Here is a 17,331-nt window from a genome sequence, read left to right on the forward strand (position 1 = left end):
TATACATATTTAAATATTTAATATCACACATATATGCGGTTACTATAAATAGTAAATAATATCCACTGTTGTATCTAAATCTTAATTAAAAGTCATACAATTATTTTTTGTGGGTAGATACTTATTACTTATTGAATCGCTGAATCTTAATTTATAATAATAATATTATGTATGTATCAGACACACACGCCGCATGCCACCCAATACAATGGAACCCGTCTGCATTGGCGTTTTGGCGGGGCGTGAGGGGAGGGGTATAGGGGCATTTGGATTTAATTTTTATACTAGTTTGGTATCAAAACTGGGGTTGGGATTTCGGTAGTAATACTTATAGGCTAGGATTTATCTGCATTGATATGAATTTTTGACAGCGTCCCTTAACAAATTTTTTATGTCGTCAAATCGCCTCATAATGCATATTTTAACTATGCAGTGTAAAAGGCTAGATGCTGAGTCTAATAATTACGCACTTAATTTAATTTTCTTAAAATCAGTGAATTTATGTTTTTACGAAAAAAAATTAAAAAATGATTATTAGCTTTAATGATAAGTAACTTCAATCAGTTAAAACTATTTTAAAATTATAAGATGCTTCTTTTTCACTTAATGAATAGTATAAATATATAGGTACTTAATTATTGTACTTAAAAATTAAAAATTGCATTAAAAACGGCAAAAATACACCAAAAGTACAAAAAACCGCTAAAATTGCAAACATTTTGTGGTTACAACGTGGAGACGTGGAGACATGGAGTACTCAAAAGTCAAAACCATAGACCTATAAACTAATGGACACCGCATTCCACTCCACCCTGCCATTAATGCACGGGAATCATATAAGAGAAAGAACGAAGAGAGAAAAGAGAGAAAGAACATTAAGTAGTAATCATAAACCTATAAATTAACACTGTTTTCCTCCACGTTCTCTTTTCTCTTTTACTCTATAGTCTATATCGTACCCCTGACCTCTCTCTCAAAGCGCTGTCCATTCTTAGTCTATAGGTTTAAAACACATTTATAGCTAAAAACCTGAAAATCTGCTGGGTAGCCTGGGTAATAGACCATAGGGCTAAACCTAAGTCTGTGCCCACAAATTTAATCGACCCGGGCGGCCGGGCTGCACCCTCCGGACTTGAGCGCACGCCGCGTGCCAAATGCCAATGCTCGGGAAATAGGAACAAATCAATAAACTACAAAGTATACCATAGTGGAAAATATTTATTGAAACCGCGATGCAGAGAACTAGAGTAGTCTAGAAGATAATATCTTCTTTACATCGTTATTGGAACATATTATTTTTGGAACAAATAGTTTATTCCAAAATTGCCACTTGTAGGTACATTAATTGTTCCAATGAACTTTTTTCTGAAAACCATATCTGTTGACTGTTCCGATTTATTTTGTTAACATCCAATGAACATATATTCTAATGATATTTATTCCAAAGGATATAATAATATGTATACTACAAAAATATTTGTTCCAACCATAGTTCAAGATAGAATCTATCTTAACCCCCCCCCCCCCCCCCCTTCCAACGTTCTCTTGTTCAAATAACATATTATTTTTCTCCAATGAATAATTATTCCAAAAAATGTTGGGACAAAAGTCTTTGGGACAAATGTCTTTTGGAACATTTGGAACGAATAATTGTGGAACATGGTAGAAATTCGCTAGACTAAACCGCTTTAAATTTCCCCTCAAAATGTAAAGTGGTTTAGTTTTAAGAAATTCGCTAAACTAAACCGATTTAAAATAAGAAGCACCGGTTTACTTTTTCTTAGACCACCACAACGAGGTGGTTTAAAAACACCGGTCCCGATTCGTCCCCTCCTAATTTTTAATAACTCCCCTTAATTATTCTATTATCACAGCTGTCTGGCTATCACTTAATAATTTATATTTTTATCATATTATATAGTATATAAATAGAATTATTTTTATATAATATTTAATATTATTTAATATTAGTTATTACCTATACAAGATAAAATAAATAATTTTTAAAAAGTTAACATTTATAAAATTCATTTATAAAATATGGCTTCTGTTTGGAATTGGAATACCGAAATCGATGATGAAGACCAGATGGATAACTACATACAAGGTAATGTCTTAAGCTTAACTGAAATTAATAATGGGGCAATGGGCCTAGCAAATATAATCATATTATCAAGTTAACTCTTATGATGAGCTAACTTAATGGGATGGTTAAGAATTCTTTAGCCTTTAGGTTTAGTCAAAGCTGGACAATGCACCTTTTGCAACTAGTTAACGTTAAGTTACTTTAATATAAAAAGTAACTAAGTTAGAATACAAGTTAGTTTCTGAAATTTACCAAATTTATAACTTAGTTGGATGGAAGTTAGTTTGGTGAAAATAGTAAATTAAGTAAGGGTAAGAAGTTAGAAATTCGTTTTTTTTATAGTTCAAAATATAAATTTAAAAAACCATTTTGACAAATGTAATGTATTAAGTACATAAACTAATTATTAAGTAGAAATGTTGGACAGGTAGACCAACTTGAACTATTAGTGATGAATGAAAAATTTAACGAGTTATATTAGATTATTGTATACATTAAATTCAACTAGTTAAGTTACAAAGCTAAGTAGTTAAGTTAGAAAGTTACTTTTTTAGTAACTTTCTAACTAGTTAGTGCCCAGCTTTGGGTTTAGTATAGGGGCAAGTGCGTCATTGTGTAATAAAATATACTTAAGATAATTGAAAGCTATAGTAGATTAGATATTGTTTGGAACTAACTATTTTAAATGGACATTTTGTAAAACTCATTTAAAAACACTCTTGATTTGAAAATCCTCAGTATATTTTACTATTTTTTGTAATAAGGTGTAAGAAATTTGAAAATTTCATCAAAAATGAAATGTGTATATTTGTACGAATAATTTCTGGTTTCTGGTAATTGGTAAGTACTACTATAAATTATTCAAGTCTGTTTTCGTTTTGGTTGTGTATTATGTTAAAATTTTTATTTGTTTGGTACCTAATACGTTTAATGGTGATTTCCCCACCCCCCCCCCCCCCCCCCCAAAAAAAAAAAAAACAAGTGCGTTTTCATAACTTCTATGATTGTTCTTTTGCTTTACCTACCTACCTATATTATTTTAAAATAATAGAGTCTTCAGATTGGCATATGTACATACTAATAATCAATATTTTTCTGTATTACTTACACTTTCCTGTTTACATTAAGTTTTACTTTTATTTTACTATTATGAATGTAATGAGCTGAGAAATGTAGACATATTTTTTACTGGAAATTTATAGTTTGTAAGCTTGGTCTCTTTAATATGTTGTAAATATCTTCCCTTATGTATTGTTTAAATTAATCTGTGTTATTATATCTTTATTATTTAAAATTGTACTGATTAATATTAATTATGTTCATATCTTTGTATTATTAATCTATTCTCTAAATTGTACTTGAGCCTACAAAGGCGTTTATATCAATAAATAAATAAATAAATAAATGAAAACTTGTTTCAATTGTTTATTTTGAAGAATCTATTAAAGGGGTTTTAGTTTTGAAAAAAGAGTTAAATGTTTAGGTATTATATATAATGATTAATGATACTCTTGCCTCATTATGCTTTATGTATAGTTGAATATAGAAATATATGCCCATGACATAACACTAATTTTGGTGCATTCAAAGATATTTTATATATTGTGTTGATAGTTAATACAATATATTATAACATGCCAATGGGCAATGAACTCTCATTTTTGATTTTAGTATTGGAAAATGATGGTGAATTTGGTATAAATGCTGATGATGAGCAACATAATGAAACCACAGATTCAAGTAATTATAATTAAATACTGTATTTCTTTAAAAATATAAGTCTTGGAAAGGATATAAAGTTGAATTTAGGTTTTGGTGTTTCACTTACCCCTTCTAACACTAATTTTGGTGCATTCAGAGATGTTTTGTATGTGTTAATACTTTATATAACATGTCAATGAACTTTCATTTTTGATTTTAGTATTGGAAAACGATGTTGAATTTTATATAGATGCTACTGATGAACAACATAATGAAACCACAGATTCAAGTAATTATAATTAAATACTGTATTTCTTTAAAAATATAAGTCTTGAAAAGGATATAAAGTTGAATTTAGGTTTTGGTGTTTCACTTACCCCTCCTAACACTAATTTTGGTGCATTCAGAGATATTTTGTATGTGTTAATACAATAAATAACATGCCAATGAACTCTCATTTTTGATTTTAGTATTGGAAAACGATGGTGAATTTTGTATAGATGCTGCTGGTAAACAACATAATGAAACTAAAGATTCAAGTAAATATAATTAAATACTGTATTTACAATTCATGTTTTGACTTGATATAAATGTGTTTACTTTTAGGTTCATGGTCATCAATTGCTACCAAGTTATTAATATCTCTAAGAGGAGCTTGCAATGAAAAATTCGATAAGATAAAAAAAAAGGGAAAGAAATTTGAGCTGTGGGATGTGATTTCAAAAGAAATGAAAGCTAAAAATATTAATGTTAGCCCTAAGCAATGCGACGAAAAATGGCGAAGATTATTAACTCGTTTTCGACAAGTGAGGGATGCGTCTAAAAAGTCTGGGAGTGGTGGAATAAAATGGCAGTATTATACATCAATAGAAAATGCCATATCACCAATGGCCAGACAAACAATTTCTCCACCAAAAAGTAAATTTTAATATTATTCCGTATGTGGGCTGTGGGGCTTACAAATTATTGTATTAAATTAACTAGGGACCTATATTTCTTTTATGTAATTGTAAGTTACAATTTATACATTCTCTATTTATAACTGTTGAGTAGAAAAGTATAGACATAAGTATACATAAATACATTTAAATTGTTTATATAATATATTATGTATAATGTCTATATGTATATATATTATATCCTTGTATAACTATTTTAATATATTTTTTTGTATTCACAAATTTGTAGATTTGTTACATGAATCGTCAAAAGACATCAATAGTTCCATAGAAACACCAGAGTTAGAAAATACAATATCACCTATAACTTACCCTTCTTATACAGCAACACCAAAATCTTTATTAAAGCAAAATCATCATGAAAAAATACCTACTTGGTTTAGCAAATTTGAAAAATTGAGAAATGATCAACTAGAAGCAACCAACAATAACGCAAATCAACTAAACATCCGGTTAAAAAAATGCAATTTATTTTGTCTTATTAAGTTTTTAAAAATTGCTTTTCTTCTACACTTCCTATCATTTGATGCTTTGTGTAATTTATTATACAGTAGGTTGCATAGGTTTCATTCACTTAATATATAATAGTAATAACTGTGCAGCTAACAATTACTTTTTAGTGTAGTTTTTCAACAGTGATCTATTTGAAAATTCAACTTCTTAGAGTAAATTTTAATACTTATATATAACAACTCTGACATTTAAGCCTTCAAATTTTTTTTATAGATTATGTTTGATGAAACCATACATAAAAATATTGGTTTGACAGAGAGATATTAGGGTGACTAAGGACTTTGATTAATTTTGATTAATAATAAATACACTTTTCACTTTTAGTCTTGACAAGTTAGAAAAAAGAGATGAAATGATGTTGAAGACTCAGGCTGAACTTCTAAAAAAATTGGATGATGCAAATAAAATTGAACTTCAAAAGATAGATCTTTTCAATAAGATGTATGACACCAATACATAATGATTTTTTTTAATTTGCTTCAATATTACAAAGCTTGTTAAATAGTAAAGGAAAGAGGGGCCAATTTCTATATTTTATTTTGTTATTTACATTTCAAATTTGATTGTATTACTAATATGTTCCTAATTGTTATAATGTTATATAATCACTTTAAAGAAAAACTAAATTTGTGTTATAAGTGACTAAATTTCTATATTATTATATTCAAAATATTCACACTAATGCAAGATTATAATATTATGTGGTTATTAATTAATATTAAAAGTAAAATAAAATATTTACTATAATAACACTGTTTTAAACTTCATTATTTTGTTTCTAATTCATGCTTAATGTATCACAAATTAGATTTCTTTTGGTTGTGCCGCTAATATCTTCATTTCTTATTTCCTGTAAGTTAAGTTCGGCTTGAATAGGTACAGCAGCATCAAATGTATCATTGTTTGATATGCATATATTATGCAAGCAGCATGCAGCAGTTATAACTTTCCCACAAAAATTTTTTTTGTAGAAGTCCATGTGTCTAATATTTAATCAAAATAAGTAAAACATTAGAAAAATTTTAATACCTAGTATATAAAAATACATTTACACACTTAATTTTTCGAAATCTGCCGATCAATTTGCCAAATGCCTGCTCAATTAAAACTCTTGAGCTACTCAGCTTATGGTTAAAATTTTTTTGTTTCGAACTTAGGTTACCATTATCTTTATACGGTATCATGAGGCCTTCAGCGAGTGGATAGGCACCATCACCAAGAATATAGCAAGAATTAGGGAGGATTGATGATGGATTATTTATGATTGTTTGACCAATTATACTGCAACGGAAAATGCGGGCATCATGAAACCGCCCTGGCCAACCAGCAAACACATCTATAAATTTCATCTCAGCGTCAACGATTCCCTAAAATAAATTTAATAACTAGAAGATTCATAGCTTATTAATTAGTTAATATGTCAATGAGAAGATTTGTAAAAAAATTTGACTAAAAGTTAAAATGAATGATTAATACAGATATTATAACAGTGCCTGGAATACTAACTTGCAGTACAACAGATGGAACTTGTTTTCTGTTGCAAAACATATTTCTATCCAACTTTGGCATTTTAGTTCGTTTTTCCCAAGGAAATAATGTATTTATATGGCACCCATCAATACAGCCAAATACATTGGGAAATGAGTTTAATCCTCTTAAAGAATTAAATTTCTGGATGTTTTCTAATGCAGCTTCTCCTGTTGGCCATACAATAATCTTACCCGCTACATCATTCATAGCCAATAAACAATTTGTTATAATATCATGGCTTGTACTCTCTGCTATGTTAAAGCGATTACCAATTTGTCTGAAATGCACATTAATTTTATCTAAATAAATCCTAAGGCTGAGAAAATATAATTTTTATAAATTAGCATTTATCATTAAAGCTGTGAATATAATTTATTAAGTATACATATAAGTAGGTATCTAGTTTTTGGCTAATGGTTTATAAAAAGTAATTTCTATAATTTATCAATAACAAATAAATGTTTGCTTCTTTATGTAATTTCTAACTGTATTCATTAATTTATTTATTCTAATTTATAAAATATAAACTTAAAAACTACTGGAAATTTATATTGACCTCTCAAAGTACCAACTAGATACACTCTTCTACTAGAAAACATGTAGCCAAATTGAAGCATTTTGACTTCACAAAAAGAGATGACAAACCCACAAATAATTGTTTGAAAAAAAACCATATCATTGTAAAAATAATACATTCTTTGCTCAACTCAGTATCTAAAATTATAATTATAATTGGTCTGTATATATATTAAATTTCACAGCCTTAATAAAAAATTATTATTATTTATTAGAATTTAGGAATATTCTAACCGATGTGTTTCACAATTTGCCATAAACCATATAAATATAAGTATCTGTTTTTCGACATTTATTTTTACAGATTTTTGAGACAAAATAGGACCAATGAATGTCATCACAACCTATAGTAAATATATTACATTTATTTTAGTCTTGAGCATAAGCAGTAGATAATAATATGTAAATGTAATAAGAGATATGCCTTAATACTGCTTCTGTCTAAACGAAAATGAGACTTGAACTCTTTATTAGTAAATTTAGGTATCAACAACTCTGCAAAACCCTCAATTTTAATTTTATTCATATGGTTGTGCTCATTCTCTGCATTAGTCAAAACTATCATATCTTCTTCCAGTGGAGTATCATTAGATGTAAAGTTGTTAAAATAAACTAATACATCTAATTAGACGGTATTTATAAATAAAATATCATTAGTAAACATATTTTACAGCATAGACGCATAGTTATATATGCAAATTAGTTATGAAGTTATTTAAATAATAGCATATTATCATCAGCACTTACTTTCACGAATAGGACATCCTTGCACTACAAAATTCGAAATGTGATTTTTACTTACAATGAAATCATTGAATAACTTTAGTCTGTTATTTCTATCCATATTTATTTGAGCTTTTTAAATGACTAAGTAGGATACTAGGATTGTAGAAATTTAAAAAACGCAAATGAAAAGTAATTTTATTATAATATTATAATAATCAAATTATTTAATTTTACGAAAAGCGCGGGAAACAATTCATATTAAATATTATGTGATAAGAAAATAAATTTTAAGAGTGGGGGCAAACCGATCTAAAGAGCGAATTTCTCAATAAATCGCTTTCAAACAGTTTACACACCGATTATAAACCTGGATCATTTTAATAAACCATTTAAATGAACCGGTTTAGTCTAGCGAATTTCTAGATGAAATACAGTCCCAAAACACGGACATATTGATTGGATGTTTTCCCTCCAAAACAACAATGTAACGACTAACGACTAACGAACGTCAAAAACAACTACACCACTACGGCACTACACCAGTCCCGCGTCACGACTCGCGACGCTCGTTATAACTTATAATTTTTTAAAGTTTCTGCAAATAATTTAAACCTTTACCGTTTAGATGTAAATTTAAAGTATTTGGTTTCAGTGGTTTCACACTTTTAGCTAATCAGGTATACTTTTTGGCGTTCACTCTCCAGTGACTTCATAAAAGAAGAACAACATAGTATGATCGCAAAGTCCACTCAGTCCAGATTTGATTCAAGTCCACAATAAACTTTACTTATTTACCCATATTATCATAATATTATTGTCATTAAATTATTATAACTATACACTACGCTACGTGACGTCCCTACCGAAGGATTTGACCGACAAAAAGTTACGATCATACCTTGTTGTTTATATCATGAGTAACTCAGTGTCTCAGTCTATTGTTAGTTGTTACTACTATAGTTATAAATAATAATCATTAAATTGACCTATTGGTCTTATCCTCGTGTAAGTTTGTCTCTAAACATAGCTAATAAAATTCTTAGTTATGTATAACACGATAGTATAATACCTATTTATTATTCATATTGTTTTAGGATAAGGATGTCTGCCTTTACAACACCTCGCAAGTCTCTTCGGTTACGTAATAAAGAACCGTCGCCGTTTTTAATAAATCGAAAACGTGAATTATTCCCAGTGGATAACTGGGATGAAGACAGCCATGACATAACTCCTTTACAATCATCTCCTGAAGTGTATGATCCTGGACTTGATACTCCAGATTCATCATTTAACATGAATCGCACTCCAATCACTGAATTAAGTCCCACTATGAGTGATCAATTTGAAAGACTTATGTCAGGATCAAAGAATGGACATAAATGTTCAGCAACAATTGTTATCGAGGAAACTCCAAATTCTAGACAAATTAAAAATGTTAACACAACACCGTTTGAATCAGAGACTAACAAAGCTGCTAAAACTCCTTCAAAGAAAAGCTTTAGTTTAGATAATAAGACTGTATCAGGAGTAAAAACGTTATCCTTTTATGGAAGAAATCAAGTAAGAAATTTAAATAAATTGCTAATAATTGAATAGGTACATGCATTATTTACTATTGTTTATGTTTTAATTACAAATTTTGCACAATATTAATAATTGCATTATTTAATTATTCACAAACCAATCTTTAATCATTTGTGTACTTGTTTATTGATAGATATCATTAGAAGATCTTCGTGTGAAAAGATTTACTCGCTTAAATTGTAATCCAAAGGTAAAATCTAAGCTGTTTAAAGATAAAAAATCAACGAGTAAGAAAAGACCAAGATCAACCAATCAAGAATCAAAATCCAAGATAATTTTGTTTCCTGGTGTTACATTGCCATTTAAAAAGAAAACTACAACTAAAAAACTATTCATCGAAACTGAATTATGTGAAGAAAAACATGATTTAATTGAAAACAATGAAGTAGTTAAGAAAAACAGTTTCGATTTTTCTAAACCATCTTCTTCAAAAAACGTCTGGACAGAATATATTAAACAGGAAAAACCCGAACGTATAAATATTGAGGATTCTGATAATAGAAAATTTTTCAAATCAAAAGTAATTTATAACGATACACCAAACAAGTAAGGATATACTTCTTACGTAATATTATATATTAAATCAAAATAGGTAGTTCTATTTTTAATTTTTCTTGCAGAAAAGATAATAGCTTTAACTTTAAAGTTGTAAACTGGGGCGAAGAAAATAGGATGAGCACTGTTGATCCATCTGATTTTAATAACACTGAAATACTTGATGATGGTGCAATCGAACAAATTGGACAAGAAGTTAATGAATTAATAGAATTGTTGGATGATGAAGATGACGATGACGATTCTACAGCTGTACGTTACCCTGGTCTTACATCAAATTCTACAAAAAGAAATCATGAAGATCGGGATGGTATTAAATTATTTATAATAAATAAAAAACTTTAATTTTAATTGAATACATTCATCAGAATATTAAACTACTTAATAGAGATGTGTATGCAATTTGAAATAATTTTTTTACAGTATTCAATTTTAACATTTATATCTAATTCTAAATTAATTTTGATAATTATAAATTATTGTTTAGATGAAGATTCATTTAAAGGGCTAGATTCAAAACGTTTGAAGTCAGATGTACAAAGCCACAACCCTATCATTTTCAGAAGTCAAATGCCAGATTTGATTAGAGATACTTATGCTGTCGATGGAAATTATCATTCAGCTTATTCATCACACAAAGAGTAAGTCAATAAGTAATTATAATTAAATTACAATTTTTTTTATACAATTTAGGTTATATCATGTAAGGTAGGTGACATTTATCTATGCAAACCATTAAATTAAATTTTTAATTATTTTTTAGTGTGTCAAGTACGTTTGAATCTAATAATATGGTCTTAGATGAATCAATAGATGCTTCTATAATTTTAAATGAATCACCACAAACAAAGTTATTCCCTATTTTTACCAAACAAACACCTTCACCTAGTCATGTTGCATGGTAATTGTGTATTCATTTTTTTAACTTATTAATTATTATCTGTAAAATTAAATTTTAAAATAATTAACTTTAGTGGAAAACCTTCAGCACGAAGAATAAAAAGAATTATTGATGCTACTCAGTATCAAATTGATGCAGGTCAAAAGAAATTTGGTGGTTTTTTGTGCCAAGATTGTGGTCTTTATTATTCAAGGGGTGAACCAGAAGATGAAGCAGAACATGATAAATACCATGTAGCCAAGAATATCTTTAAGTATAATGTATGTTGATTAAAATAAATTGTTTTCTTTTATAATTTAAAATTAATATTTATATTTTAGAGCTTTAAAAATGAAAAAGTTCTTTATCAGAACACTAATGAACGTATTGTTGTTATATCTGGCTCAGATCCTAAAATAGCATGCACTAAAGCTTTAGAAGTTATATCATTTGTTGATGTAGAACTTGGCTTTAACACACAAAACTCTATTTTACCTACGACTAAAAAGGTATTTCTTGGTTGTTTATAGATTATTTTACATCAATAAATATCATTTGTATAAGGTTGAGATTTAATATTTCAGGTTTATTTGTATATAAAAGACAAACAAGTAATAGGATGCCTAGTAGTAGAACTTATATCTGAGGCTTATCGTAATCTGGAAACTGAAACAGAAGACATGGTAATTGTTTCTGAAGAATCATATCCTGTAAAAGTCGGTGTTAACCGTATATGGACTAAATTGGACTGTCGTAAAAATGGAATTGCCTCAAAACTTCTAGACTGTTTCCGGTAAGATTTTTAGGCACTTATCGGTTATTATGACTACTTGTTAAAAATAAGATCATACCTCAGTGGCGACCAGTTTTCATCCCTGATGGTCAGACGCAATGTTAATCACTCTCCCCACAAAGTTCAGTGCTCATGAATAAAACCACACCCATGCGCACAAATTGGATGCCGAGGTACGATCTTATTTTGAACAGAGTGTATATGTCATGATTTTCCAATAAACTCAATTATGTTATAGTGACTACCACAATTTAACACTACAGCTAATGGCCATAGTTGCCGAAGCTTAAGATCAATAAATAAAAAAAAATTTAACACTGGGTTATATTATCATAAGACAATTTTGTTATTTTCTAGATAAAATAATATAAACGTAGGTCTACCCAACACAACTTAAAGCATTAAGCATATTATAAATGTGATGTATGACAGCCATTAAACCAACTACCTAAAATGTGCATTTTCTTCTCAAAAATCTGGAATTTACCATGTGAAGATAAATTGCTGTGGCTTTTCCACAAATTATTGACCATTTAATGAAAGAGATGTATTCATGTGTGTCTCAAATCTAAATTAATACTTCTAATTCAGATATTTTGGAAATTTGATGTAAAATACTATAAGAAAAAAAAATAGGTATCCGCTTGTTGCAGGTTTGTTTGCATAGCTATACTGTGCAAATTTTTATAGGAAATACCTACTTTTATTATTTGTCTGTAGATTTCAAAATTGTCTTAAAATTATATATATATATGTGATAGTTGCAATAATAGATTTAAGTTAAAAACAAAATCTAGAGTAATTTTTGTTGTTTAATTATTTAATACTAATATTAATTTTTTTAGTAAAAACTATGCGTATGGTCATATATTGACACTTCATGAAATAGCATTTACAGTACCCACGCGTGCCGGAAAACAATTCATTAAAAAATACACTAACAAAAATGATTATTTTGTCTATACTGGGTGGTAATTATGAGTTTTCATTCTCAACAGTTATTTTTTTATTATTTGTTATTTTTTTTTATTGTTAACACCTAGTATTAAAATATGATATTTTTATAAAATTGTAATATTTATGTTTAACCAAGTTTTTAACAGTAGAAACTTATTTAATTAGCAGATCATTAGCTTCTTTTCAAATACACTAGTTTAATGTTTTCATAACTAATGACAGTTAAAATTCCATTTTTCTACTTATCTAATTACAGTAGCGTAGCCAGGATTTTTCTTTGGAGGGGGGGGGGGGGGCTAATCAACTTTTACACTGGTGGTTTACCTAGGTTCTACCATAAGTTTAACATGTAGAAAAAAAAATAATAAAAATAGTTATGAATTTTTTTTTTAATAGGACATAATATAATACATCAAAATCTTATATAATTAAAGAACATGAACTACTTAATAAACATGAATATAATATGATGAATAAAAATAATTTATAATATTTAATTACTTTTTAACATTTTAAATTAATTTTTTTATTAAATGACCAAAAATTTAAAGTGACAATTTTAATCTTCGAGCCTTTCTGCCGTTAACAAATGTATCCAATATTTGATCATCTGAAATGTCAATGTCTCTATGAATAGATAATTAAATGAGTCTGTCATATCTTGACTCTGAAGTTAAATTTCTGAGGTAGGTTTTTAGTCTTCTCAAAGAAAAAAAACTCCTTTCTGCAGTAGCAGTTGATACATGTAGAACTCATACTAACTTTAGGAGTTGATACATGTTTGGAAACATTTCTGTCACAGTTTGTTAATGTTTCGATTGCATTTAAAGGTCTGAATTTTGACTCAACTGTTTCCCACTTGGACTGCAATAATTTAAATTCCGCTTCAATTATATCTTGATAACCTGGTAAATCTTCTTCATAAAATTGAACAGCAGGGTTTAACATGAAAATGAGCTATCAACAGCCAAATATTATAAATACAATTAAAGACTTTTTGAGCAACTATCATAGATCATTAAAATTATTTTTAAATTTTCTTAATATTACAGGGATAGGGGTGGCTTAGGGGGCTACGCCACTGTCTAATTATAATATTAAATAAATGTTCATTAATGCACCTCATAATCAAGATAATTTTAAAATACTTAAGAATTTATTGTATTGAATTATTATTATTTTAAACTTTTTGAACCAAATAAGTTACATTTAAGTTTCTACATTCAGATTCATCTAATTGTATATTATTAATTTTTGAACTGTATATAATAAATATGCATAGTTTTAATGTGAGCAATTTTTATAGTTTATTTACTTAACTAGGATAGTAATATTTATGTATTTCTGTCTTATACATAATATTTATTTTTAATAATTTTGTCATATAATATAATATGTATCATTTTTTATAATATAGCTGTGTTTCATTTAGTTGATATTATTTTGATTTTAAAAAACACAAAATAATATAATGCTTATAACAGGGATTTTCAGAAAATTCTAGAACAATAGTTAAATGAACTTAGCCGTTTTTTTACTATTATGTATACACAGGTACCAAACTGTCTCTCTTATTTGCCTAAATCACCCTGGTTTTTAAATCTAAGCTGACTTTATTACATTTTAGGAGTTCGATGATAATAATTTTGAGCTATTTATAAAACATTTAAAATATTTATTTAATCAAGGAAAGACTGCATTGCATTTTTTTGTTGTTATATATGCCTAACATTTAAGTGATAAATTATATTGAAATTACTTGAAGATTATTTTTTTAAATAGTTATAGAAGTAAAAGAAATAAAATATACTTCCATATATGATATAACAACAAATTGATAAAACAGTAATTATGATTTTAATAATTTTAACATAATTTTTTTAGTTCATACTAAATGTGTTACATAAAATAATTACTATTGATTTTTTTAAATGACAAAATAATAAATTAAACTTTAATACTATTGAGATCCGAAAAGGAATACACTAGTATATATACTAGTTATTTTACAATAAATAAATTTGATATAATAAACTCTATTCCAAATAAGTTTGAAAATCGGCGCATCCTCAGAACTGTAGTACTGCTGTGATTTTTTTCCAAAATTATTATAATTGCTGATAGTAACATATAAAAAAAATGTATTAATCTAAAATGTACAAATTGGTAAATTTAATTTAATCAAAAACAGAACTATTAAATTATACTTAAAAAATAAGAAATCAATTAAGTATAAATGAGTTGATAAAATTTTTATATATCAAACAAAATACCTAACCTAACTATTAAGAATACATATTTTGTTCAATACATTAAAATTATAAAACAAAACCCGGTGAGAACAGGTCAAGGATAGATTGGAGTAAAAACCAGCTAACCAGCTATGGCTTAAGAAGTTAACAAAGGTAATTCCTAACGGCAATTTATATACTTGAATTGGATTCATAACATTGACAGCCTGGAAATACATTTTTATTTTTACTGTTAACACAGTATTGCACATTTAATTATGTTTATTGTTTGGCATTTAAAATGTCAAAGTAAAAAGCAATGTTAGATTATTTTGGTAACAAATTTATGTCTGCAAAGTATATATGACTCATTGCTTGTTCTGCTGATATTCTATGCGATGGATTGCATACCAGAAGTCTTTGTAATAAATCTCGCATTTTCGTTGTTGATTTGGGTACTACCTGAATTAATATTTAAAATATTAAACTTCAATTTCATTTTTATATTATTATAACCACCAACCTGTACAAGTGTCATATTAGGCTGATACATCGGCATTGGCTTGAAGTCAGGCAGAGTTGTCATGTTAGGCCATGTCTCGTCAGTAGGTGTTCCCAAAAGTTTAAATATCCGTTTCAATTGATCATCTACATCTGAACCAGGAAATAAAGGTCTTCCAGCATTGGCTAACTCTAAACAATGTACTCTTTAATAAACTCTGTGAAAGGATATTGAAGGGAAAATAAATATACCAGCAAATATACATCCAGCAGACCACATATCAATAGACGTCGTGTAAAGTTTAGCACCAAATAGAACGTCAGGAGGCCTGTACCATAAAGTAACAACTTCTGCAGAGTAACATTTAACTGGTATTCCAAACGCTCTAGCCAAACCAAAATCGGCTAGTTTCAATTCTCCGTTCTATAAAAATAAAATAAAAAGAATAATGATCATCTGAATAAAATATTTTGTTTGAAAATTCTTCTAATTTGGTAACCTTATTTATAAGAAGATTCTGTGGTTTAAGATCTCGATGTAAGACATTATGACTATGGCAAAATGCTAATCCGCGTAGTAGTTGGTACCTAAAATTATACATTTTGTTTAATTGCATTTATCTAATAAGAAGATTGTTATTTAATACATGAATGATTTCACAACATTAGGATCGATTTCTCCGTTCAAACTATCGAAATATTTTTTCAAGTCTTGATCGCAGTGTTCAAAGACGAGTACCAATTTTTTATCACTATGAAGAACATCATAAAGTCGTACAATATTCTTGTGTTTCAACTCCTTCAGCAAACATATTTCACGCAGAGCCGACGAGGGAACACCCTAGAAACATATTCTGTTTTATAAACAGACATGACTATAATTCTTTAAATATATACCTCATCATCATCATCGAGTCTCACGCGTTTCAATGCAACGATCTCTAGAGTTTCACGGTTTTTGGCTTTGAACACTGTACCGTAAGTGCCTGTTAATGATGATCAAATAGGTACATCATTTATACCAATGTACTAATCGCTTTTTATGGACTTACCCTCTCCGATCTTATCTAGCTTTTCGTATTTTTGCATGTTATTAACGAAGTATATCGAATGTGAATTTAAAAGCGGTTCATCTTCTTAATCAATAACCTAATCTTATGTATACAATTATAACTAAAGACTAGAAAGCCTATGCATAATATTATATATTACGATTTGTATGGTGTGTGGTACTGCACCACAGGATGGATTACATATATCTATTTTGTATTTCTGTGAGACGTGGGTGCACTCGATAGTGTAAACATTAAACTATTACAGAAACAGAATAATAAAGATCTATATTTTTTATTATAAACAAATCACAAATAGACAAACGAATCGGTGTTGCTGATAATGGCTTATCGGGGATAACAAAAATTGTATTTATCATTTCAGGGGTCTATACCATATACCTATAAACTAACGTCATGGTACATAATAATAGGAAGATCTGATCTATCAGATAAATACACTATTCAGTATTCCGTATAATTCTTATCTATCTCAGTGGTCTTATATCTTGGATCATATACTAATATATTCTGTGCATATCCTATGTGCTGCAGCGTATGATATTGTTGCCTATATAGCGACGAGTCACCGAATTAGTTGATCGATTTGCGCAAGCGCAATGCAACTCCTCGCATAATTATCCATAGGTACAATAATGTGAGAAGTCACTTAGCGCATGCGTATAT

General features: G+C 28.3%; 4 protein-coding genes across 6 annotated transcripts; 2 read left to right on the forward strand and 2 right to left on the reverse strand.

Annotated features, from left to right (window-relative positions):
• The first annotated feature begins 1,951 nt into the window (after positions 1-1,951).
• Positions 1,952-5,742, forward strand: LOC132942701 (uncharacterized). The gene is made up of 7 exons (XM_061011320.1): positions 1,952-2,107; positions 3,758-3,826; positions 4,008-4,076; positions 4,258-4,326; positions 4,394-4,705; positions 4,976-5,198; positions 5,584-5,742. The coding sequence occupies exons 1-7, from the start codon at positions 2,041-2,043 to the stop codon at positions 5,717-5,719; spliced, it is 945 nt and encodes a 314-aa protein (XP_060867303.1). The 5' UTR covers positions 1,952-2,040; the 3' UTR covers positions 5,720-5,742.
• A 246-nt stretch (positions 5,743-5,988) lies between these two features.
• LOC132942700 (uncharacterized) lies at positions 5,989-8,394 on the reverse strand. The gene is made up of 6 exons (XM_061011318.1): positions 8,113-8,394; positions 7,790-7,986; positions 7,600-7,709; positions 6,766-7,066; positions 6,316-6,626; positions 5,989-6,242 (listed from the first exon to the last, which is right to left on the reverse strand). Exons 1-6 carry the CDS (start codon positions 8,207-8,209, stop codon positions 6,038-6,040), a joined length of 1,221 nt encoding a protein of 406 aa, XP_060867301.1. The 5' UTR covers positions 8,210-8,394; the 3' UTR covers positions 5,989-6,037.
• Positions 8,395-8,628: 234 nt separating this feature from the next.
• LOC132942699 (N-acetyltransferase ESCO2-like) lies at positions 8,629-13,153 on the forward strand. 2 transcript variants are annotated; one of them, XM_061011316.1, is made up of 10 exons: positions 8,629-9,096; positions 9,186-9,651; positions 9,809-10,221; positions 10,296-10,540; positions 10,718-10,871; positions 10,994-11,131; positions 11,205-11,391; positions 11,452-11,619; positions 11,695-11,903; positions 12,749-13,153. In XM_061011316.1, the coding sequence occupies exons 2-10, from the start codon at positions 9,193-9,195 to the stop codon at positions 12,876-12,878; spliced, it is 2,103 nt and encodes a 700-aa protein (XP_060867299.1). In that variant the 5' UTR covers positions 8,629-9,096; positions 9,186-9,192; the 3' UTR covers positions 12,879-13,153. The 2 variants fall into 2 exon arrangements, with proteins under 2 accessions (XP_060867299.1, XP_060867300.1); XM_061011317.1 differs by having other exon boundaries at positions 8,631-8,768.
• A 4-nt stretch (positions 13,154-13,157) lies between these two features.
• On the reverse strand, positions 13,158-16,994 carry LOC132942702 (cyclin-dependent-like kinase 5). Of its 2 annotated transcripts, XR_009664307.1 has the most exons (8): positions 16,645-16,994; positions 16,490-16,578; positions 16,240-16,433; positions 16,093-16,180; positions 15,845-16,016; positions 15,615-15,784; positions 13,623-15,553; positions 13,158-13,470 (listed from the first exon to the last, which is right to left on the reverse strand). XR_009664307.1 is itself a non-coding variant. In XM_061011321.1 (7 exons), exons 1-7 carry the CDS (start codon positions 16,679-16,681, stop codon positions 15,419-15,421), a joined length of 885 nt encoding a protein of 294 aa, XP_060867304.1. In that variant the 5' UTR covers positions 16,682-16,994; the 3' UTR covers positions 13,158-15,418. The 2 variants fall into 2 exon arrangements, 1 of the variants encoding a protein (XP_060867304.1); XM_061011321.1 differs by having other exon boundaries at positions 13,158-15,553.
• Between the last annotated feature and the right edge of the window lie 337 nt (positions 16,995-17,331).

The sequence above is a fragment of the Metopolophium dirhodum genome, chromosome 4, assembly GCF_019925205.1.
Source record: "Metopolophium dirhodum isolate CAU chromosome 4, ASM1992520v1, whole genome shotgun sequence".
In the NCBI taxonomy this organism is placed as follows: domain Eukaryota; kingdom Metazoa; phylum Arthropoda; class Insecta; order Hemiptera; family Aphididae; genus Metopolophium; species Metopolophium dirhodum.